The sequence below is a fragment of the Leptonychotes weddellii genome, chromosome 3 (assembly GCF_054177405.1).
Source record: "Leptonychotes weddellii isolate Sample4059 chromosome 3, ASM5417740v2, whole genome shotgun sequence".
Lineage (NCBI taxonomy): Eukaryota > Metazoa > Chordata > Mammalia > Carnivora > Phocidae > Leptonychotes > Leptonychotes weddellii.
Window position 1 is genome coordinate 127,960,073 of NC_138371.1, and position 26,082 is coordinate 127,986,154.

General features: G+C 37.6%; 1 protein-coding gene across 1 annotated transcript in view; it reads left to right on the forward strand.

Annotated features, from left to right (window-relative positions):
• The window catches only part of VWA8 (von Willebrand factor A domain containing 8), a 305,881-nt gene that overhangs the window by 203,153 nt on the left and 76,646 nt on the right, over positions 1–26,082 (forward strand). The window contains exons 29-36 of the mRNA XM_081815509.1: positions 1,190–1,300; positions 2,203–2,267; positions 2,743–2,868; positions 3,986–4,095; positions 4,735–4,889; positions 9,465–9,660; positions 17,053–17,134; positions 21,102–21,306. Coding sequence (XP_081671635.1) covers positions 1,190–1,300; positions 2,203–2,267; positions 2,743–2,868; positions 3,986–4,095; positions 4,735–4,889; positions 9,465–9,660; positions 17,053–17,134; positions 21,102–21,306 — 1,050 coding nt within the window. The remainder of the gene's footprint in view (positions 1–1,189; positions 1,301–2,202; positions 2,268–2,742; positions 2,869–3,985; positions 4,096–4,734; positions 4,890–9,464; positions 9,661–17,052; positions 17,135–21,101; positions 21,307–26,082) is intronic.

Here is a 26,082-nt window from a genome sequence, read left to right on the forward strand (position 1 = left end):
TTTCCCCAAAGAAAGTTTTTGAAATGAAAAGTTCATAGGGGTTAGGATAACTGGAGGAGCCTCAAATTTAAAACAAAAACAAGAAGACAATTGCATAACAATGAGGCCTGACAACTTAAAGGTGCCCTTTTTGCACACCTTTTTGTCTAATCTTCAAACATAGAAAGCCAAGTTCATTGCATCTCTTTAAAGTATTTCATCTTATAGGGCACCTTTTGGTTAAGCGTCTGCCTTCGGCTCAGGTCATGATCCCAGGGTCCTGGGATCCAGCCCCATGTTGGGCTCCCTACTCAGAGGGGAGTCTGGTTCCCCTTCTGCCCCCCCTTGATGTTCTCTCTGTCTCAAATAAATAAAATAAAATCTTTAAAAAATGATAATAAATAATAAAATAAAATATTTCACCTTTTCTGGCTTTCTCAATTTTAAGTTCTTATTCATTTGTTTCTGTTCATTGATTTTAATGCTTAAGGTTTATTTAAAAATTTTTTTCTTAAAAAAAATGCTAATTACTGAGAGATTATTACTTCATTTGCAAAACTGTGATTAATACTGCTGGAGAAACCTCTCGTTTGAACATTATTGCAGCACCAACTGTGAGATCTTCAAGGTTAGTGAATTTTAAAATGAAGAAACATTCATTCTAGAACTAGGTTCTTAGGATCCTTGATCTTTTCTTGCTAACCCATCTTTTTATCATGTACATATCTTCTGAAGTAAACCTGGATTTGTGAAAAACATAGGTGAGATTTAATATGCACAACGTAAGACAGTTTTCAACAAAATATTCTTTATAAGTGTAGTTTTAATAAAAGTAACTGGACTTTAAAAATTATTGATCCTCTTAATTTCCTCAAGTACATAATAAAACAGAATCATGGTTAAAGTAGCCTGTATTTAGAAGGAGATGGTTTTAAGATAAAGTCTTCAAAGAGAATACATTCTGCATTACATAATTGGAAATATCTTCCTATAACCATCTAGTACTTTATATTCTATATTAAGGATAACCATTTAGTGTCTTTATGGTGTCTCTTAAGTCTTTCAATATTGTCATCTTCCCTTTGGTTTACCACTGTATCCTTTATTCCCAGGTTGCCAAGAGGCTGCTGCTTAAAAAAAAAAAAAAAAAAGAAAGAAAAATGGAAAAAAAAACAAATCTTGAGCTTTTTACTCTTCTCTTTGTTTCCAGAGTAATGTCATCCTATTGTTAGATACCACTGGCCAAGCCCTTCAACGTCTCATCCTCCCTTCAGAAGAGGGTCCATCTAAGAAACCTTCCTGGTGGAACAAGGAGGAAACAGTAAGGAACACCCAACGTGTCCAGCAAATTGCCAAGGATTTCTGTTTTCTGGAGCTTTCTACCTTAAAGATGCATGCATGCCCATCCCTCTCCATGCCTTTGGTTTACTACTACACTGCACAAGAGAATTCTCTTATTGTGCACTTGTAGATGTTCATGTCATACAAATAGACATAGGTACACTTATAATTAAGTAACCAGTAACTTTTTGTTTGTAGACATCATACTCACATGAAGACTTGTCAGGACTGAACTATAATAATAATAGAACATCATGAGCTTTTTGAGCATGATATTCATGACAAGTTCCTGACCATGTAGTCACTGAACTGTTTTCAAGTTATGTGTTTACGTTTTGGATTTATGTAATAAACTGATGAGCTTGACACCTGATTGCACCTACTAGATAAATAAACATTTGAATACGTTAACTAAATTAAACTAGTAAATAAGTTCTAGGCCAATCCAAGAGAATTTATTCTGCCGTTCAGAAAAAGCAAGACTTACTTTTTGCCCTGCAGAAGAGCATACTTAAGTCTTAAAAGACCATGAAAAAAAAAAAAACCAGATAATTTAAATGCCATAAATGTATCCAAATCTATAAAAAACGGTGTTTCCTGTATGTTTATGTCATGATATAAATTCCACAGTTAATCACCAGATAGCAGGTTTATTTCTAACCAGTATTTGGCATTATTTTTAAAATTTTTATCCTAAAGATGAAATAAATTTTGAAATATATTTTGATCCACATTACCATAAGAGTCTTAAGTAAAGAGGTCGCTTCTCAGAGAATTATATGTTTTATATGTCAAAGAACTTTATTTAAGGGAAAGGAGCCGAAGAGACATGACTGCATCTCACACATTTAATGTGAATATTTTGTTTTGTTTTGTCTTTAGGAAACTTATAAAATGTGTAAAGAATTTTCGCACAAAAACTGGCTAGTATTCTACAAAGAAAATGGGTGAGCTCTTTGTTATAGAAGATTTAAACTGGGATCCTTATTTTGTCCACTCTTTCCTTGTTTAATTATATTTTTCTTATTTTAAAACCAGTGTAACCAAATTGCAAATGTTTTATTGTAAAAGTAACTCTTCCCACATTGTAGAACATTTAAAAACAGACCTAAGAACAGATAGAACTTGGGGTGCCTGGGTGGCTCAGTTGGTTAAACTTCCAACTCTTGATTTCGGCTCAGGTCATGAACTCTGGGTCATGAGATGAGCCCCGTGTCCTGCTCTGTGCTGGGTGCTTAAGATACTCGCTCTCCCTCTGCCTCCCCATCCCCATTGTCTCAATTGCCATTTTTCTTTGTTATTATTTAGTCTTGAACACCTTCTTCTTAGCATTGCATGATAGATCATGAAATGACTGTGCCGTCATTACTCAACCATTATCCTCACCATTTCCTTTCAGATAGTTTTCTTCTCCTCTTTCAGGAACAGCCTGACTGTGCTGGATGTTCTAGAAGGGCGAACTCACACCATCTCACTTCCCATCAACCTCAAGACAGTTTTTCTTGTAGCAGAGGACAAGTGGCTTCTGGTGGAGGACAAAACAAACCAGTGGGTAGATCTACATAGCATCTCACGGAGTGTACCATAGCTCAACCATGTTTATCAGTTATCCAGCATCCTTACTGTTCTGACTTCCAACGTCCGTCTTTTAACAGTTTCTGAATTTGGCGTCTCTGTAGGTGAAAGAAGAAAGGGAGGGGGAAAACTAAAATAAATTAAATATTGCTTCGCAGAGTAATTATGAAAGTGTTTCAGAGAATGACATTGAAATTAACAGTAAAAACATAATGACTTTTACGTATGATCCATATTTCTTTGGATTTTTTTTTCCTATTAGTACATTGAGAATTCACAGTATTCTTGCCAAACTAGAGACACTTCAAAATAGATTTTTGATTTATCCTCTCTTCAGAGGGTCTCTGTCCTAGAGCTGTTGCCTTTTTGGAGCTTCACAGAATTCACCCCTTAGGAGTTTCTTCTTCGTTTTATCTTGGTTACTCTTACTTAGTCATGTTCATGTTTGTGTAGCTCCCCCCATTGGATTGTATACTTCTTGATGAAAGGGACATTATATGCACTTGGCATAAATAGGGTGCACACTAAATTTTGAGTCCCCTCCCTCACGCATTACCTCCACTGGCTAAATACAGACTCTTTCTGCCCCTAGGGTGACAAGCAGAAGTATCCTTCTGCAAAAGATTTCTTGCTATTTATACATCCCTATTTTAGAAATCTTAAAAATAGGTAGATCAAGGGGATTACAGTGGTGAGGGCTTCTGTCCCTCAGCTAGTCACAAATAAGAGGCCAGATTCCCACTTAACTTGCTGGCTGATCAAACAGTCATATCAGTAGCAGGTTCCATGATAATGGGGGTGTGTCACATTAGGGTTGCTTTTTTTTTCCCCCAGCCCGTCCTCATATAGGAAGTGTTGGATTTTAGTTCCTATTTATTACTGCATTGTTATTTTGCACTACTCCCTCTAGACAGTGTCGAGAAGTTATTTGTTAATTCATGATGTAACTCTGAAATTGCAAATTATACTCAGAATATAAAAACAAGGCTTTGGAGTGTGGGGGGGGTGTGGAATTCTGATTTTTCATAGTCTGGACTCACAATTATTAAAGAAGAAAAGCTTTTCACATAGATGTTTTGTTTGTTTACAGGAGATATCTTTTAAGTAAGCCTGCACACATTGCATCTGAGGATAGTGGGGTTTGCCAGTTGTACATGTTGAAAGAGGAGCCCCCTAGCACAGGATTTGGAGTTACACAAGGTAAATTCCCTGTTCTTTGTGCTTATGGCTGTATGGTACGTGCTTACAGTCCTCTAGAATCATTTAAGAACAATAACATCAACATATGTTAAATTTATACCAAAAGAGAGAACTTAGTAACTACATTAGAATTAGTAAATAAGAATGTACAATCTTTTCAGTTCTGTCTTTGAATTTTTTGAACTGAGAAATCAGAATTTTTCTATACATTTAGGTTCCAAGTCCATTAGTCTTTTAGGGTAGCATCTTTTCTTTTTTTTACACAGCCCCTCAGGATTTCTACTTAATTCATCACCATTTTGGGGGGAGTGAATAGTACTTAGAAAAAAAAACTAAAACATACCATTACCAGCACTGGGTTGGATCAGTTTCATGTCTTTCCTGCAGGGTGCTATTAATGATAATAGGTATTGCTAATCAAATTTTGAATTCAGTAAATACTTGCATTCACTTAGAGAAGATGCCTTGATTGTAAACACTGACTTTTCTCAAACAAAAGGCCATGAATATAATTTAAAGTGTTTTCTCTTTTTTAACTTGTGCTTTTCTGTTTGAGTTGGCAAGAATGAAATCTTGCAAAAATTAATTCCTGGAGCATTTTAGGGGCATATGGTATCTAATGTTTCTCTGACACCTCAGAAGCAGATCTCAGCATACCTCATACAATTTCAAGTGATCAACTATCATCTGAAAATCTAAGTTCAGCTGTCGGACAAAAGATTGCCTCTCCTAACCGAATTCTCTCAGATGAGAATAGTTATGCTACAGTTGTTATTGGCTTCCCAGATCTCGTGGTAAGCACCAGTTTTTCTCAATTATTGAATAAATATTTCTTCTTCCAGTTTAGCCTATAATCTGTAAGGCTATTTGAGGGTTAGTTAAAAATGTAATGATATTCTGGTACACATTTCAGATCAAGTCTGTATTCCAAATCAGTCATTAGAAAATGCATTCTAGGGGCGCCTGGGTGGCTCAGTCGTTAAGCGTCTGCCTTCGGCTCAGGTCATGAGCCCGGGGCCCTGGGATCGAGCCCCGCATCAGGCTCCCTGCTCCGCGGGAAGCCTGCTTCTCCCTCTCCCACTCCCCCTGCTTGTGTTACCTCTCTCACTGTGTCTCTCTCTGTCAAATAAATAAATAAAATATTTTTTAAAAAAAGAAAATGCATTCTACCTAGAGTTTCATTGCTTTTTTAAAACTAACATTTAAAGGGTAATAAAAAAAATAAAAATAAAAAATAAAATAAAGGGTAATGTAATTATGTAATTTAATAAGGGGAAACCAGTATTTTCCCGTATGAGTCCCTGTGACACAGTGAAATGTTTAACCGACTGACTGTAATTTTACATCATGTTGTCTTAATGTGTGCTTATGTAATCTGTCAAGAGAAACGTTTGAGACTAACAAAATAACACGTCTTCTAGAATTTTTTAAAGTTCTAGAAGGGGGAGTCTCATTCCTGTAGATTAAATGTTTTCAACACTCATGAACATCAATTCACTTTCCATTGAGTTTTGCTCTGATTTATCATATCTTTGCAGCATCCAGATTATGGTGATAGTTTCAACTTAATTTGCTCTTAAGTGATCCCTTCTGCTGTTGTGTACTGTTATCTGTAAAGAGGAGGCTATTTGTAATTGAATTCGGGTGAAATGAGGCACCATCTTCTCCTAATGGAAAGAGGGGAAAATTAAATATAAAGGTTATTTAAGTCTAAGATGCCATCTAATAACCTTAGATGTAGCTCCATGTGTTTTGATTTAACATTTAATTTTCATAATTTCCTTTGTAGCTTTTATTTTTTAATAGAATCATTTAAAGATAAAAATATGGGCTCTGCTTGATGGTACGCCAATCTCACATAATCTCAGATTTTTAATGTAATTAATGAATGGTGACTATTTCAGGGTATAAGACATCTGAAATCCAAAACCCAGTGTATAATATGTGGCTTAGGATTTTGCCATATGTCTTCCTAATTATCAAGTAAAAAGCATTTGCTATGGTATTATATAACTAAAATGAAACATGTTGTTGGAATACAGTATCTACAGCAGCCTTGACTAAATGAGAGTTGTGTTTAATATGCTTTCTCAATGATTGCTGCCATCAGTAGGGAAAATACTAGATCTATATTTCTGAAGGTGGAATCATTTAAAATACTGATCTTCTGATTGAAGAAATTAGTATAGAAATATAATGTTACTGTAAAAAAGGGTTAGAAAGTAAAAGTATTTGGCACTGAGTATAAGACACTTTGTATTAACCCTATAGAAATCCTTTATAGCTGGTAGGACTAGTGACCTTGTTAAATTAAAAGTTCTATCCCCCTGGGGCGCTTGGGTGGCTCAGTCGTTAAGCGTCTGCCTTCGGCTCAGGTCATGATCCCAGGGTCCTAAAATCAAGCCCCACATTGGGCTCCCTGCTCGGCGGGGAGCCTGCTTCTCCCTCTCCCACTCCCCCTGCTTGTGTTCCCTCTCTCGCTGTCTCTCTCTCTGTCAAATAAATAAATAAAATCTTAAAAAAAAAAAAAGTTCTATCCCCCCTACTTAGTATGGTAACCAACACATAGGAGGTGTTAGTGAATATTTGTTAAATGAAAGACTAGGGTCAGTTAGGCAGCCTTTCAACATTCTATGATAAAATTGTATTTTTTAGACCCTAATACAAAAATCAGGCATTGCACTATTCTAAACCCTTTCATACATGACAATTTTTAAAACAATTTTATAAGGTTTTATAGATGAAGAAACAGAAACAGAGAAAGATGTATCCCCTAGGCCACAAAAATTATGAGTAAAGGAGCTGGGATTTGAGGTCAAGGATGACTTACCCTCAAACCTGTATCCTTTCCCGTGTACCACAGTGCCTTTCTGCTTTTGTGTGAATTTCTTTTGACTCTTCATAAAGCTATCAATAAAGGGATATGTCACCTATCAACTTTTTATAGCATTATCTGAGGCACCTAAATTATTATTAACTTATTATCACTTCCTTAACCTAATGCCAAATAGCCATAAAAACCTATAGCAAATATCATCCTCAGTAGTGAAACATTAAAAGCATTCCTTTTAATATCAAGAATAAGACAAGATACTCACCATCATCACTTCTATTAAACACTCTACTGAGCATCTCAGATATGATCCATAACAAAATTTTTGATAAATTGAATTTCATCAAAATTTAAAACTTCAGCTCTATAAAAGACACTGTTAAGAGAATGAAAAGATATGGCTGGGAAAAAATATTGGCAAATCATATTTCCAACAAAGGACTTGTATCTAGAACATACAAAGATTTCTTAAAACTCAAGAGCAAGAAAACAAATCATCCAATATAGAAAATGGGCAAACAGTGGCTCAGTGTGAGGTGTCAGAGGTCAGAGGCTGAGCAGGTGAGGACATCCCAGATGGGGAAGGGTGTAATCACCAGTGATAGCAACGAACTCCAGGCACAATGCCTGGAGGTGCCCCTGAGGAGGTAGAGGTAGCCTGGTGTAGGATTTAGGAGCCCAAGTAAGGTGAGGAGGGCGTCCATTCATGAGCGTAGCCCAGCGTGGACTATTAGGACCAAGCAGAGTAAGGAAGGCATTTGCTTGCGAGGGAAAGTTAGTAGTGGGATGAGATATGAATCACATTCAGTGGAACTGAGCAAGAAAGTAAATATATTAAAGATAATGAAGTCTAGTTTCTCACTGTTGGAGAAGGGAGTTACAGATAGAGAAAGGAACACTAGAATGAATCCTATAGTCATTGCATTGGAATTGAATCTATTTGTGTGAACTCACAGTTTTCAATATATTTAGATAGATACAGAAATAATGAGGTAAATGTGAAAAAAAAAGGCAAAAGACTTGAACAGATGATTTAAGAGGATACAGAGATTAAGTACATGAAAAGATGTTCAACATCATTAGTCATTTGGGAAATGCAAATTAAAATCACGATAAGACACTACTACATGGCTAACATAAAAAAATACTGACAATATCAAATACTGACAAGGGTGCAGAGCAAATCCAACTCTCATACAATTTTATGAAAGAGCAAAGACAAACAATAATCAAGATGTTCCTGAAGAAGAACCAAATAGAGGCAGAGATAACTTGCCCTACTAAATTTCAAGGCTTATTATAAAGCTTCAGTAACTAAGACAATGGTATGCATGTAGGAGTAGAAAAATAAATAAGAGAGTGGAATGAAGTGCCCAGCAACAGATGCATGCATATTCAGAACTGTATTTTATAATAGCAATGTTGATAGTGCTGTTTGGTATTTGACGGTATTTGGACAATTAGCTATCCATGTGAAAAAGGATGAATATGAATCTCTGCCTCATGCCATTCACAAAAATAAATCCCAAATGGGTTAAGGACTTAAATGTGAAAGACAAAACTTTAAAACGTTTAGAGAATATATAGGAGAATATTTATGATCTTGGGGTAGGGAAGGATAAATGCATATATGGTAAAAATTTTAAGTAAAGCAAGAGGGAAAAAATATACAAACTTCCAGAAGAGTTCTAAACATCTAGGGCAGACAGAAGGAAATATGAATGGAAAGGCACACTCAGGTACTTCAGAATGCTGGTAATGCCACAGAGTAGATGTAGTAGAGATTTATTTTATTTTTAAACTGACTATATTGTTATATTCCCTCTCTTTAGTTACAATTCATTTCAACGTAAAAAATATGTTGTATATTTCACATTTGCCTGAAAAATATGATTGTTGGTGAAGCAGCTATTTCCTATACCAAATTCAAAAAGGTTAAGAAGTAATTTGATTTTCTTATACTTGTGAAATACAAGTTTACCACTGGTATCCGCTTAAAGGGCTGCATTGTACCGGGTGTGGTGAATGTAGTTTATAGTACAGTTGGCTCTTGAACAACATGGGAGTTAGGGACACTGACCCCCTTCACACAGTCAAAACTCCATGAATAACTTTTGACTCCCCAAAACTTAACTACTAATAGCCTACAGTTGACTGGCAGCCTTACTGATAACATAAACAGTCTATTACCACACATTTTGCATGTTATAAACATTATATATGTACAATAAAGTAAGCTGGAGAAAAGAAAATGTCATTAAAATCATAAGGAAGAGAAAACACATTTACTGAACTGTAAAAAACCCGCATATAAGTGGACCTGCACAGTTCAAACCCATGTTGTTCAAGGGTCAACTATATTTCAGTACTTTTTTTTTTTTTTTTTAAGTAGGCTCCATGCCGAGCATGGAGCCCAGCGTGGGGCTTGATCTCACGACCCTGAGATCAAGACCTGAGCTGAGATCAAGTGTCAGATGCTTTACTGACTGAGCCAGGCACCCCTATATTCAGTACTTTCATCTTTTCTTTCTTTCAGTCACCCAGTGAAGTCTATTCTTGGAGAAGGCCATCATCCTTGCATAAACCAAGTGTCACTGACAGAACATTCTATGGAGGAAAGAAGAAAAGTGAAACTCCAAAACAGAGCAATTGCGTGACTCTTTTAGATACTAATCAGATAGTCAGGATTCTGCCCCCGGGAGAAGTCCCTCTAAAAGATGTCTACCCAAAAGGTAAGAAATTTACCAATTCCTAATTTGCTGAGGTAGTAAAAGTAGTTTGCTTTGGGTAAGGATATTTAATGTATCATTATCATTCTATATGTATAAATGTGAATAATTCTACCAGGGTCTAGTAGCTAAAAAGACCTCTGTGTGTGCTCAGAAAGTTTTCACTCAGTTTCTCGCAGTGTGTGATGGAAGGCACTGCTATTAAAACTCTTCTTCCTTTGCCTTACAATCTACACAGTAACTTTACTTAGAAGATGTTTTCAAATAGACTTTTAAAAATTATTAGACCATCAGGCACAGAAAATGGGGCCAGCTATGATGAAAGGCCAGAGACTCATGCAGACTGATCCCCTCAGCAGTGCTCTCAGGGTCATCTTATATTTATTACTGCAAAACATAGGCCAGGGCCTGTGCCGATCACTTTTCCTTGTATACATTTATTTAATATTCAAATCCCCATTCTGTCATCAGTGTACTCTTGAACTTGTATGCAGGGAGGCTGACAAAGGGAGGTAAGATGGCATGCCAAGGGCCACCCCACCAGTGGCCAGCAGAGCCCAGATGTGCACCAGGTCTTCCAATCCCAAGCCTAGGGCTATTCTTGCTGAACCACATGGGCTTTCACCATAATGGATAATTATGAAAATGTTTGCTCGTTGAGCCACTGTTTGTTATTTGCATCATAGTGGTAGTAAATGTTGTCTTGTGTTTACATTCGTTACTATCACTGTGGACTTAATAAATATAATGCTAAATGTATTATAATCTATTACTGGGTTGACAAGTCCTGGTTATATGATGATATTTAGAATTAGTTCCTTCCAAAGAAATCACCATTTCCTCAAAATGTTTCTTAAGGTAGAAGAAGCAGGTGAATAAAGTGACAGTCTCAGTACAGTGCTATGACAGGAATATTCACAAGGTGTCTACAAAAGGAGAAGCTTACAGTCCAGACTGGTGATTATGAGCTGACCCTTGAAAAGATGAATGGGAGTGAATCAAATGAAGGAATTGTTTCAGGAAGGGGGAACCCTGTGTGAAAGGTACAGGGGCATGACACCATCCCAGGAAATACAAGAAATTCTGTACTAGAATTCAGTGCACCCGGGAGTCTACCTTGATACTTCATCTCCCTCATCCTCTCTATCTAATCCCATCATAAATTACCGTGTCCTTTTGATACAACCTCACCAATATATTTTGATTCTACCCACTTGACTAGAGTTCTATTACCAACATCCAAATCACTGCCATATTGCACTAGAATATTGCAACAGCCTCCTGACGTTTCCTCTTCCACTCTTTCCCCATCCTACCCATTCTCCATGCATCAGACAGAGTGATATTTTTAAAGTATGCCTTTGTTCTTATTAAGGTTCAGTTTATATATAGTTCAGTTTGTATATAGTTCAGTGAGTTTGACAAACACATACAGTTGTGTAACCATCACCATAACTGACAGAGAACAGTTCCATCTCCCCATGCTACTTTGTGGTCAGCCTTTCCACCTACTCCCTGTCCCCTGACCGAACTGATTTCTGGCCTTACGGATCTGCCTTTTCCAGAATGTTCATATAAATGGCATCATACAGTATATGTTCTTTCAAGTGGTTTCTTTCACCTAATATCATGTCTTTGAGAATCATTAATATTGTTGTCTGTGCCAGTAGTTCATTTTATTGCCAAGTAGTAGTCTCTTGTGTGATTGTGCACACTTCGTCTGGTCATTCACAAGTTGGTGGATAGTTGAATCATTTCCACTTTTTGACAATAATGAATAAGGCTATTGTGAACTCTTGTGCACAAATCTTTAAGTGAACATAAGTCTCTGCTTCACTGGGGTAAATACGTTGGAATGGCATTTTTACGTTATATGATAGAACTGCCAAACTGTTTTACAAAGTGACAATACCTTTTGCCTTCCTATCAGCAATGAAGGAAAGTTCTAGTTCTGCTGCCTCCTTGCCAGTACTTGGTATAACCAGTCTTTCACCATTCTAGTAGTTGTGCAGCAGTATTTCATTATGATTTTAATTTGCATTTTCCCAGTGCCTAATGATGTTGAGCATCTTGTCATGTGTACCTTCCTTAGTGAAATGTCTCAGATTTTTTGCCCTTGGGTTATTTGGGTGACTTTTTTTTTTTTTTTTTTTTAGATTTTATTTATTTATTTGAGAGAGAGAGAATGAAAGTCAGAGAGCATGAGAGAGAGAGAGCACATGAGAGGGGGAGGGTCAGAGGGAGAAGCAGACTCCCTGCCGAGCAGGGAGCCCGATGCGGGACTCGATCCCGGGACTCCAGGATCATGACCTGAGCCGAAGGCAGTGGCTTAACCAACTGAGCCACCCAGGCACCCCATTTGGGTGACTTTTTTAAAGAGTTTTGTGTGTTCCTTATATATTCTGGGTACAAGTCCACTATCAAATATTCTTTTCAAACGTTTTCTCCCATTTTGATGAAGGGAAAATTTCCCTTCTTGAAATTTTGTAGTTTTAGATTTTACATTTAAGGTTCCATTTTGAGATAATTGTTTTTATATGGTGCAAGGTGTGGATTGAGACTCATTGTTTTGTATGCGGATATTCACTTGTTCCAGCACCATTTGCTGGAAGATCTGTCCTTTCTCCCTTGAGTTTCAGCAGTTGGACTTCTGCTCAAAATCAACTGACCACACATGTTGGGGTCTATTTTTGTATTTTCTTTTGTGTTCCATTGATCTCTGTGTCTATCCCTTCACTAATAGCACACTCGATTACTTTCTAGCTTTGACACTGCTTTATAGTGAGTGTCAAAATCAGGTAGTATAGATCTTCTAACTTTTGGTAGGGATCAGTGGATAGAAAACTACTAAAAGGAAATCAAGGAAAAGGAACACTTCTGGCTAAATTGACCCTGGAGGATTCTTGCTGAAGGCAGGCCAGGGTGATTAGACCTTACCTCGGGGATGGTGGAGGATGAGGAACCTGATCACATGTGGAGGGTGGGGGATTCTAGTTAAACTGACTTAGCAGGACTCTTGATAAAAGTGAACAGTACAGAGATGAATACAGAAGCCTAAAAGTTGGGGCCTGTTTGGGAAGAGGATCCAGAAGAGCCTGACTAGAGTTTGGTCAAAGGAGATGATCTTTTGTCATCATCCACATTGATAGCTCCTTCATTTACTTTCACTGCTGAACACTGTAGTTTATTCATCGGGTCTCTGTTGATGTACACTTAGGTTCTTTCCAATTTTTGCTATTACAGATAATGGGCAATGAATATCCTTGTACCCCTCTCCTTGTGTACATGCTAAGAAATCATAGGGGATATATCTACGAGTAGAATTACCAGATTGTTTCTCAATGTTGTTCCAGCCTCATAAAAGAGGTCCTGACGCTCCCCATCCTTATCTACTCTTGTAGGGATCAGACCTTCTATTGTGGTTTCAGTTTATCTTTCCCTAATTTTTAAGAACTTTGAGAATCTTTTCATATGCTGTGATTTACTCTTCTGAGAATTGCCTGTTTATATCTTTGACCATTTTTCTCTTTGTTGCTAGGAGTTTTATTTCCCCTCATTTGTTTAAGTAGTATTCCTTAAATATTTCAAATATACATAAAGTGCTTAGGATGGTGTCTGGCACATAGGAAGAATTTTATAAATGTGGGCTATTAAAAAAAAAAAAATTCCTAGGAGAATGACGAAGGGAGATCCCAGGAGGATAGCTGTGCACAGGCCTAGGGATCAACCAGTTCAGATGAGAATACACGAGAAAGTAGTAAATATATGGCTAACAAGCATTAATTATAAGGAACAAAAATAATAAAAGTTTGTGAAATTTTAAGAAGCATATATCGAAACTATGAGACAATTAGAATCTACAAGTTAGGAGAGGAGTGACTAATGTTAAAGTTTTCTAAGTGCCTTACATTGTTCAGGAGGAAGGATGCGATATTGATTAAGTTTGTATGTCAGTAAGTTAGGAATAGAGTATATAACTTCCAAAGTAGTAGAGGAAAGATTATAGCTTAAGAACTCTTTGCTCTGGTTAAGAAGCAATCTTTGAGCTGACACTGGTATAAAAAATAGTTTGGCTTTTTTTTTAAGTAAATAGAATCCAACCATCTGATTAGTCTGGAACTAATGCATATCAGCCTTTTATTAAAGAAATCAATAGAAACTATAAAGGCTATTCTGATGGCTTTCATAAAGATGGCATAACTTTTGTTTAATGCAGCCAGGGAGAGATTTACTGCTTTCTTCCAGTCTTTTTTTTTTTTTCCCTAGTTGTTAGTTGCTTTTTCTTTTCTTTTCTTTTTTTCTTTAATCACAGACCTCAGCTCTTCAAACACAAAGTAACAACTCTGGATTAAAAGTGATACTCTGTGTTTTAAAAGATTTGGCATTGGCGCTATTGCAGGACACTCATCACTCTTAATCTGTGAACGCAGAAGTGCATTAAACTTGGTAGTTAACAGATGTACATCAAATTACATTGCTAAAAGGAGTGAATTTTTTAATGTAATTTCATCTTCCCTCCAAATGTGTTCTCAGTTGTTTTGTCTGACAACTCTTATACCTCCTCCTAACCTTGGTGCTGTGCGCAGAAGCTGTCCCCACTGTTCCCGGGAACTATGCAGTAAACACGCAGCCATTGACTTCCCTTTCATCATTATGAACTCATCTTCACGCGTAGCTTACACCTATCCTTGAAATCCACCTGATTATAAATGTAATGGAAATTTACTGAGCCTCTGTCCTCTCTACAGCATTGAAACGTTTAAAATGGATAGACAAGGATTTGGCCAAGTTTGGAGGGAAATCTGGCTGCGGTGTTCACTTCCTTAATTCAGTCATGTATTCCGAGCTGATTCGTTTTCAAATCAGTAAACGTCAATGCTGATTATTTTTCAAGTGCTCACCATCACCACCACCACCACCACTCCCTTAATACTGCTTTGAAAAGTGCTTTATAGCCACAAAGTGCCTTTTCTGATATGTGAAAATATTTTTTAGCACCAGGAGTAAAATTCTTGCTTTCCTCTTCTTGAAATAGACACAGCCATTACTGCATTTTCTCACCCTCTTTATGCCACGGAATTAATTTGCACAGTGAAAGAAAAGATATTTTAAAATAAGTTGGCTTACTGTGCTTTGCTTTCATGGGCCGTCTGAAAGTACTGGTGGCCATAGCTCAGCTTAATACTACTACTTATGAAAAAAAAAAAAAGCGCCCATGAGTGACAAGCCAAAATGTAAGTCGGTTAACGAGACAGCTCTAGTCATCCCAACTGCTTCAATAACTGGTCATTTTTGGCAAAGAACCTGGGTCTATAAATAATTCAACCTACTTCGGATAGGTCTTAGCAGCAGGAACTATCAAAAGTGATATATGGTGCAAAACTTTATCCAAGGCTGACCTTCTATCCCAGGCAGCATTTGCAGTGCAGGCTGTGTGTGACTGATGATAAGCATGCTTGTTTTATATAAATGGCCATCTAGGGACAGCCAATTCAGCTGGTGGTCAGGTTACCATAGTAACTCTCTTTTCTTACCCTCTGCTATCCCTGGGCATTACCTTCCTTTCCTCCTAACCCTCTGACCTCTGGCACTCCTCCTTGCCTTGCTCTGCAGCTCATACCTAGCCCCCAGGCCTGTGGGTTCCCAAAGGCCCACGATGGGTTTTGTTTTGTTGTGTGGGGGTTTTTTATGTTTTTTTTTTGTTTTTTTTTAAGGAACTTTCCTCTTTCTGCTGTGGGCTCCTCAGATGAAACAGGAATCACATCTCCTTCTCTCTCCTCAGTGCTTTGTATAGTGTCTGGTGCAAAGTAAACCTAACTCTGTTTGTTGAGTAAATAAGACATATTTTGAGTTTTGAATTTTTTGGAGGGTCTACTCAAAAACTTCCGGCTGCAAACATGAAATAAAAATGCCAAGTTTCTTATTTTTTGTAAACTACATTGGATAAATTCAGTGTGAACATCTTGAATATCTCATTCTAACATGAAGTTGTAATAAGGACAGAAAACAGACAAAAATCTTTAAATTTAAAGTATGGATTCTGGGGGCGCCTGGGTGGCTCAGTCATTAAGTGTCTGCCTTCGGCTCAGGTCACGATCTCAGGATCCTGGAATTGAGCCCCACATCAGGCTCCCTGCTCCGCGGGGAGCCTGCTTCTCCCTCTCCCATCCCCCCTGCTTGTGTTCCCTCTCTCGCTGTCTCTCTCTGTGTCAAAAAATAAATAAAATCTTAAAAAAAAAAAAAAAAAAAGTATGGGTTCTGTGAGGGGAGATTTTTTTTTAAGAGACATTAATGGCCAATATCTTCTAAAATGAGGCCATTTTAAAAATTGTTGCCCTAGGGTCAGCTTAGGCAGGAGCTGTGTGGAGTGGTGGACAGAGCAGAGATTTCAAAGCCAGGAAGGCCTGGGTTTGAAAGCCATCTCCATCACTCTCTAGCTGTGTCGCCTCAAGCAGGTCACATTATCATCGCACCTCTATTAGCTTCAGCTTCCTCCTCATTCCAGCAGGAATCATGAGTCTTTGTGGTCAGGATTAAACACCCTGCCTATAAAGACTAAGCAGAGTTTCTGGCACACAGTAGTGGCAGCTAGTGATGATGAGTGGTGGTATTCAGGGCTTTGGAAGAGAAGTCAGCAGACCCCTGGAATTGGCTGGGAAACAACTCCAGAATTAGAGGTGGGGGCTCTGGCCCCTATATGTCATACCCTCTCCTTCCCCCACCCTTTCATCCGTGATCCAGAGTCCTCATCCCACAGGCCCATCCTCACCACACCCTCTCCTGTCTTGGGGGGCCCTAATAATTACAGGTACCATGTGCTGAGCAGCTACTAATTAAATGCTTTCCAGTCACTAAATGCATCTAATCCTCAAAATAATGTCTATGATGCTCAGATGCTGTTGTTATCCCCATTTTACAAATGACAAAAGAAGCAAGATAACTTGACCAGCATAAAACACAGTTCGGAAATGTCAGAGCCAGTGGCCAGTCCGATTACAAAGTGGGTGCTGCATCGCCTACTTTGTACTGTCATTGTGACTTCCTAGGAAGGAAAAACAGAATTCAGGTGATGAAATCTTTTCAAATAAACTCTAAGTGCTAAAACGTCTCGTCTTGGAAAGCTAGCAAAGACAATGAAAAGGACTTAGGTCAGTTTCTGACAGTGAAAAATCATGGCCTAATATGTATGTATTTGACAGTCTTTGTGTTTTGTTGACAAAAACATAACCCTAGAGACTAGACTTGACCCAGGACCTTGTCAGGTGGGTCTCAGAGCTCTGCCCTAGGCTACTGGTAACTTCATTGCACTTTTAGCAACATTCATGCTTTCTTCTGGTCTTATTTTGGTATCATGCAGTAATTTAATACTCAGCTCATGTCATGACTTGTCTGCAGATGTGACCCCTCCGCAAACAGCTGGTTATATAGAAATCACTGATCTTCAATCAAAGAAACTCCGATATATCCCTATTCCCAGGTAATCCACGTTCACCTTTGTTCCCAGTTCATATGTCAGATCAAAAGCAAGTCAAGTCTTACCGAACACTCCGAATAAATGTGTGCTTTTGCCTCCTGAAATAGCAGGCTCTTCTCCCCCCACCCCACCCCAGTTGCAGTTGGCTTGTATCTTGCTGCTGTTCTGCATGCTTTACTGCTATTTTTATTTTCATTTGGGACAAATGTTCAAATGTTATATAGGTATAAGTCTAACAGCCTTCAAGGCTTCATTTCTCTGTCATTGATCTATTCACTGATTTATCCCAGTGATTAATTTAATTTATCTAAAACAGCGTTTTCAGTATTGCAAAAAATTTTCATCTTTATTTTTTTTTTCTAAGTTTTTATTTGAATTTCCATTAGTTAACACACAGTGTAATATTAGTTTCAGGTACACAGTATAGTGATTCAACACTTCCATACATTGCTCAGTGCTCATCACGACAAGTGCACTCCTTAATCCCCATCACCTATGTCACCCATCCCCCTGCCCACCTCCCTCTGGTAACCATCAGTTTGTTCTCTACAGTTAAGAGTCTGTTTCTTGGTTTCTCTCTCTCTCTCTCTCTTTTTTTCCCTTTGCTTGTTTGTTTTGTTTCTTAAACTCTACATGTGAGTGAAATCATACGGTATTTGTCCTCTCTGACTGACTTATTTTGCTTAGCATAATACTCTCGAACTCCATCCACCTTATTTATTAACTTTATATAGTAGTTTTCAGAGGTAAATGTGTTCAAAATGTCAAAGGAATTTAAATAGCATTTTTAAAAATGATTTCTTAAAAAATGTTGTGAAGGCTATACAGTGGCTAAAGGCTTCCAGAGATTTTGAATGGAACTCATGACCATTCACTGCTTCTGTTATTGTCCAGTGATGGAAGCAAAGTATCTAAACCAACTAGACCGAGGATACAGAAGGAAAACTACGTGCTTGGTTTCTACCCTTGAGAATCACAGTGTCCTCACCAGTAGCCTGTCCCTTTCTGGATGCATCCATGCCTGATCTCCCTCTCTCAGCAGAACTGCTCTGGAACTTCCTCATTCTTCCTTACTTTGCTCCCCTCCCCCACCCAATCCACCCCCACCCCCAGCCAGCACCTCCTTCTTCTAATCTTTTCCTCTGCTTTGGCCTAGTTTGACACTACATCCCCTCATAACATACACTCCCTGACGGGCGACTAAGTCCTCACAACACAGGGATGAAAACCTCACCGGAACTCTCTAGCAGAGAAGCCTGCAGAGCCTTCCAGCATGAGAGAAAGGCCGGCTACTCGGAGACCTGTCACTCACCCCCAGCATCACCAGGCCGCTTTCTAGCCGCTCCTCCAACCCCTAGAAGAGACTAGCCCAGCCTGACAGGTCACAGTAACTGAGAAACACAGTTTCATTTCTTAGGACCCTTAATCAGGTTCAATAAATATGAATAATCAAAGCATTACTCAAAAAAAAAAAAAAATAGAGGGCACCTGGGTGGCTCAGTTGGTTAAGCAACTGCCTTCGGCTCAGGTCATGATCCCGGAGTCCTGGGATTGAGTCCCGCATCGGGCTCCCTGCTCAGCGGGGAGCCTGCTTCTCCCTCTGACCCTCTCCCCTCTCATACTGTTTCTCTGTCTCTCTTTCTTTCTCTCAAATAAATAAATAAATAAATAAAATCTTTAAAAAAAAAAATAGATTTACTTGTTCCAACATATATAAGTATGCCTTCTTAGAGCATCTTCCTTATTCCATATGAAGTATATGCTTATTAAAATACACTATTAGTTCAAGCAACAAAAGCAAAGAACAACTTCTGGTTTTTTTACATTTCTAAAAGCATTAATAACTTTTTTCCAGTATTTCTCTTAGAAATTATTTCATTGTTCTTCTCTTTTAACCTTCTGTGTGAACCGTGTATGATGCCTGCCGGGGAGGAACACCTGGCAGAGCGGCTGTTCCTTCAGAGCCACACTGCCTGCCGGAGATAGAACGCGAGCCAGATAATGTCACTCATTGTCTAGTCCTTATTAGCCATATTTTTAAAAAGGAAAAATAAATAGGTGAAATTAACTTTAATCACATTTTATTGACCCGATGTATTTAAAACACTATTATCTTCTCATGCACACTCTCTCCTTAAAATAAATAAGTAAAATATTTTTAATAAATTTTAAAAGCATAAAATGTTACCATTTTGACACATATTCAATATAAAAATTTTAATGAGATATTTTATATTCCTTTTTTCTTCTAAGTCTTTGAAATCAGTATGTATTTTACACTTTTGGAACATCTCAGTTTGGACTTGCCATATTTCAAGTGCCATGTGATTTGGAGTCTGTTCATTATCAGTATATCCTGAATTTCTCTTGAGATTAGCTATTGCCATTTTTGGCATATATGCAATCCAAGAGAACAACCCATCTGGATTTCAGTTTTCCTGCTAGTTGCTTAAATTTAGCATTCTGCTAGATAGCTGGAATTTTCCATCTGATGGCTAACTTCAAATAACAGAAAATACAGTAACACTGTATATAACTACAGGGCCAAAATGAATACATCACTTTTGCCCCCAGTAAAACTTGAGTATTTTTCCTCAAATTTTTGTAATTATTTACATCTGTGAAATGATACTGCCTAGCTCTCATCTGTGGGTGTATGGAAATCTGGGCCTCACTCTACTATAATTCTGTGTATTCTTTAATGACGTTGCTATTATGTAGTAAGGGGAAGATGCATTTAAAACAAGGTGAAGAAGAGATTCTAGAGCTGGGGAGCAAATTGTAGTAAATAGTGATTTTTTTCAGCACTTTTTTTTGACATATTGAAGAAATTGCCCGTAGAAATTTCAAGTTTCATGGTATGAAGAGTTAAACATTTAGCCAGTAAATAGAGTATTCCACAGTCTTACATCTTGAGTGCTCTTGGAAGAATCTCAAACATTGTTTCACATAGATAAATTTCATTGTTCTGGAATAGCCCTTTACTTCACCATCTGTACCTATTAATTTTTTACTAAGGCACATGTTTTTGGGAGAGCACCATGAGATAAACCCTGTATTATATCAAATGTTACCTTCTGTGAGTCCTTCTAGAACTGTAAAGTAGTTCTGAAACCTGGGGACCCATCCTACTGTTATCATCCTCTTCATATTAACATTTTCTAAAACTTTTGTGTCCCAGAAAGGCTAGCTCTGTCACTCTGTGTTGAGTATCTACTAAGGCAGACTGGAAAGAAAGGTCAAAGTAGTCCTGGTTTATTCTTTAGGATATTATAAGATTTTACCCAACATATAGTGGTTTTGTGGTTTTTCCCAGATCTACACTGATGGCTTATTGTGTTTTTATTATCTGATCAGACTATCCCTTTAGACCATTTACTTCATATAGAAAGTATCAGATGTATTTAAAGATTAATTAGAATTTCTAATCTGTTTCTTTTGTTTAGTGAGAGCTATATTCAGAAAAAGGAAGTGTGCAGTTGACTTATAGGCAAAAGCTGCATTCCTAGAAATGAATATATAACAAAGGAAGTATGTATATGTATGATATATGTAATATGAGAAATACATAAATTCCTTGTTATAAATTCCTTAACTTCCTAAGTTAGAAAATGCAAAATATTAAATACAAATGCAGTTAAAGCCCATAAACAAGACATCAGTTTCAGCACTTAGACTGAAACTTAGAGCCCTAAATAGTGAGTCCAGCATTGCAGGTGAATGAGATATGAGATGGTTTAGAGTTCTTTTCCTTCTGACAGTGAATGCTAGTATCATCGGGAGTCCACAAATACAGAAAAGTGTAAATAACCAATAGAAAACTGTGTTATTTTTTTTCTTACAGATGAATCTCTTGGTATCTTTTAATGTGCTTACTATTAGAATTCTTTATAGCCAGTTTAATGAACCAAAATTAGGTAAACTAGCTTCATTACTACCAATTGACTAACTACTATAATTTCCTTATCAGATCAGAATCTCTCTCGCCATATACCACATGGCTATCTACTATTTCAGACACAGATGCTCTGCTAGCTGAGTGGGGCAAAGGTGGTGTTGTTACTGTTGATATGGGAGGTCGCATCAGACTCTGGGAAACTGGACTTGAACATCTGCAGCGATCACTCACGGAATGGAGAAACATGATTGGACAAGAAGGTGACCGACATATGCAGGTACCACTTGAATTGACCTTCTCTCTTAAAGGTGCATATTCAGGTATATAATTTAGTTCCAGTTGCCACAGTTGTGGAAACTTTTGGCCCCCAAACTTGAAAATCGTTGCTTAAATAGCTATAATAATTTCTCGTAATAGAAAAAGACAAATCTATCCCTCTAGCGAGTGAAAAAGTTAAAATGTGCCCATTTTTTGGTCAGTTCTTAAATATGCAGGTCCCTCACATCACAACGTGAGAATACAACCAACATTTGTTATCTAACCTCCAGCATTAGTCAGTTTCCAGCACCGCCTTCACGTGTTCTGACTTTCACTGCCATCATTTTCAGCATCTCTACATGCTACCAAGGAAGCAGAGATACTGCTATAAAATGCAGCCCATTACCCTAGGGCCAAAACCTAGAGCCTGGAGAAGATAAGTAAATGACACATCCAGTAGAGACGCATCTTTCCAAACTTCCTTATGTCCCAGTCATGCAGACTTAGCAGTGGGGAGAAGTAGACCCAACCCTGCACTGGAAAGAAACATGGAAACAGGGCACCAAGGTGAGAGGAAGCTCCAGAAATGACTCAGTCACCAGCTAATCTGGTTGCTGTCTGGAACTCCCGTGAACAATGAGGAAAGCTGTGTACCCTTAAGTACTGAAGCATATCATCAAAGGATTTATTTGATATATTTTAATCTTCAGAAGAAAACTTCAGTGTCTACATTTCATTTTTATCCAGCAAGGTAAGAAAGAAAAGTAGGTTCCTGTCAGCTGTGTGGTTCTGTAAAGAGCCAATTAGCAAGATAAAAAAATTTCCACAAACTATCCCATTGATACCTGATTAATAATTACTCTTTTATGTGGTTATTTTTGTGATTTCCCTTAAAGGAGAACTGTTTAGATTTGCAAATGAATAATACATATTTCTCTTAGATTCTTAAAAGTTTATAGGAACATTGTGAAGATCGCAAACCAACATAGGCAAACAACCTCAACTTCTTTTGAAAGGGTATGAATATATTAATTTAATTAAGCTAAAACAAATGTATTGCTCTAAAACAAACATGTCATTAAGTGCAGTGAATCTGTTATAGCAACAGACTGCTTGTTGGTCACTACCCATAACAATAATTGGAAAATTAATTAACTGTGGTTCTGATTCTCTTATTATTCCCAGCATTAGTGTCTCCTTGTGAATTAAGCTCCTCTTTTCATTACGGTGATTGAGGCCTAAGAGTAAATACTATTGTTTTTGCATTTCTTGTATTTTATTTCAATTTCTCATATGTCATAGAGATGAAAGGTCATATGTTTCCTATGGTCAAGACTGTGGCCTAAATTAAGTTTCTTCCACAATAGAACTTTAAAAAGGAATTTTACTCATGATTTTCATAACTGGTCTTGACGGCTAGAAAAGTTAACCCCTATTTGTGTTTTAGCCGTATGTTCTTCATCCCCATGACTTCCCCAACTCTGTTGTTCATCTTCCTATTCCCAGCTCCTAGCATAATGATTGATACACAGAGGGAATTAATATGTTTGTATATGCTCACACTCACATATACTAAATTGCACTGGCCATTGAAGCTATTTGATAAGAAATGGAATTGTTCTTTTAAACTGTCAGGAATTATTCATTTGTTTTTAATGTAACCGAATAAGTATTTATTAAATGAGTATCTATAGTTAATAAATTAGAAATGAACAGAAATATATTCTCTAACATCCCAAAAATAATCAAAATACTTGGCTACTGTTTGCAAGGCAACATCTGATCCTTCCCAGACCAAACATTTTCCAGGAAATGTATAACTTTATGTCTCCAGTTCAAAGTTCAGCTGTAGCAGAAATAAAACTTACTCAGAAATAAAGTTACACATTTGAGAATTGGATGTTAGTTTCATTTAGAAACTTAGATGTTATCCAGCCTTCTCCTTCCATTTCTGATGTTCCTGAATCCATTTTGGTTGATATTGAAATATATATTTATATACATATTCAAACCCAGAAACAAACTGTGAGCATGCATCTTTATGTGTAAACAGACAGGATTAATTGCCCAAATGGTCTACCATTGTTTTAGTTTTTGGTCGTATCTCTCCTCCCCTCCTTGTTTGGTAAATAATAAGACAGTATAGGGGCACCTGGGTGGCTCAGTCGTTAAGCGTCTGCCTTCGGTTCAGGTCATGATCCCAGGGTCCTGGGATTCGAACCCCGCATCGGGCTCCCTGCTCAGCGGGAAGCCTGCTTCTCCCTCTCCCGCTCCCCCTGCTTGTGTTCCCTCTCTCGCTGTGTCTCTCTCTGTCAAATAAATAAATAAAATCTTGGAAAAAAATTAAAAAGACAGTATACTTAATTGCTCTTATTTAGACCAGTTCATGTTATTATTTACGAGTAGTTTACACAACAAAATCCAAATAGGAATCATTATGGAGCAATGGTAATAACAAGCAAAAATGTGTCTTTTAAGCAGTTCCCGTACTGTGTGATCCCTCAAGCTGTTCCTCATTTATGGGCCCTTTATTCAGCAGATGTCTACTCCTGGTTTTGGAGCTTGAAAAATGCCTTTCTTAGAAATATTGAGAAAAGAGAGTGTGTTCTCAGTGCCATCCTTATCGCTGGCTAAATGCCAGCCGCTTTCCCTGCTCCTGGCAGAGTAACCTGATCTCCATCTAGTGGCGAGATGGACTTACTTTACATCACGGAAATTTAAAAGGCCTGCTTTGCACTTTAGTCGTTTAAGGCAGCCCAGGCCTGCTGGCATGGGAGGTATACACACGCCTGGCTTGTGCGGTTCCTGTTGGTCGCGAGATGCTCCTTCAGGTCAGCAGTGAAGGCAGGCAAACAACCTGCCAAGCCATGCCCCACTTACCTACCCATTTTTTTCCCTGATTCTTCTGCATGGTAACAAAAGAACTGTTGATATTTACATAAACATCAGTTACACGCTTTATCACTGTCCTTTATATCTTGCTACATTTCAGCCTTCTAGAGTTATTAGTTCTGTAGCCATTGTTCTTTGAATTTTTATTTTTACCTAATGAATTCATTGATAGTTTTCTTTCATGAGTACAGTTTACAAAAGAGTATTGAGCTCTGCATAGAAAATGTGCTCATTAATTTTACATGCTTTGATAGGAACGTGTGTTTTTCTTACAGCAAACAACTATAACAACAAACTCAGTGTCAGCGTAACTATCGTTCTAAAAGCCCATAATTAAGAATTCATACTTATGGGGTGCCTGGGTGGTTCAGTTGGTTAAGCATCTGCCTTTGGCTCAGGTCATGATCTCAGGGTCCTGGAATCGAGCCTGTGTCAGGCTCCCTGCTCAGTGGGGAGTCTGCTTATCCCTCTCCCTCTGCCCCTCCTCCCACTCATGCTCTCTCTCTCTCAAATAAATAAATAAATAAATATTTTTTAAAGAAAGAATTCCTATTTATACTTTTAGACTCCATATTTTCAGAAGCATGTGTTAATTATAAGTCAAAATTTTTCTGACCATGCTTCATAGTGTTCTCTATAAAGTATATTTTTCACATTTTTATTTAGTTACATTTGGATTCATCCCAAGAAGGCAAAGCTACACCCCATTTTTCTTCAGAAATCAGATCATCTTCTCTAAAAAGCTCCTGGTGACTATTCTTGTGGGAGCACAAAAGCTAAAAGGTTATAGCTGTCAAATGTTATTATCTAATTACAGTAAACTAATTAGAAAGAAAATCCTCTATATATTACTGGTAGAATCTCTTTGAGGCCTTTGAACAGTACTTCCTTACCTAATATACTTTTAAAAAATGGATAGAATCTTTGAAACACATTGTGGGACTGGAACTTACTCATTCTGCAGTGAAGATAGTGCCCGGTACACAGTAGATACATAGTAGAGGCATGAAACAAATACATAGAAAAGATAACTAATTTATATTAAGCACCATTAATCCTTTCCCACTTTTAAAGAAGATATTCTAGGAATATGAGTAAAGGTGGATTGCTGTACTTTGGGAAGTAATCCTGGTCTTAAACCAGTAGCTCAACAGGTTTGTTTTTTTTTTTAAGATCTCAGTAAGATGGAAGTCCTGCTTCCGGTTTTGGAAACCACTAGATCGTTTCATTGGACCTCTAATAGTACATTTAGTTTTGCAGTATGCAGACTGTACTCTCCACATGCTCTGAGGGGGTTTGCAATTCTTTGTCCTTTTTAAGAAGGATAGTTCATAGTTTACTCTTGTACTTCATTCTTCGCTTTGGCCAGTAATTCTGAAAATACTTAACAGTCTAATTCAATATAATTCTAATTCATATAATAATTCAATTATTATAGAACAATCCATATTTTATAGGATTATTATATGTACATATATCTTTGGAATCTTCCTTGGCTCAAAAAGCTAATGCTTTTTTTTTTTTAATTTTTATAATTTCCCACCGTATCTCCTAGCTGTATGTGAGTAGAGCTGGTTTTCAGCAAGGTGGTCTAGCCATTTGCCTATGCGGTAACATTTGAGCAATGCCTCTAATGATTTTCCCATGTTTGTTCCTGTTAGAGACATTCCCAGCCATAGAAATTCATTTTAAATCTAGATTTTGAATAAGACTTTCAGATTTGAATAAGGTTTCTAATGAAAATGCAAGATGGCAGGGGAGGAATACCCCGTGGGGTGCTGATAGACCAGCTCTTTGGGGAGGGAGGGTGGGGCCGTTTATAATGTTTGCCAATTTCCATGGTGTAAATACTCCCTCCGTGGCAGATTTCAAGCTGCCGAAGGTTAACAGTCTACTTGCTAAA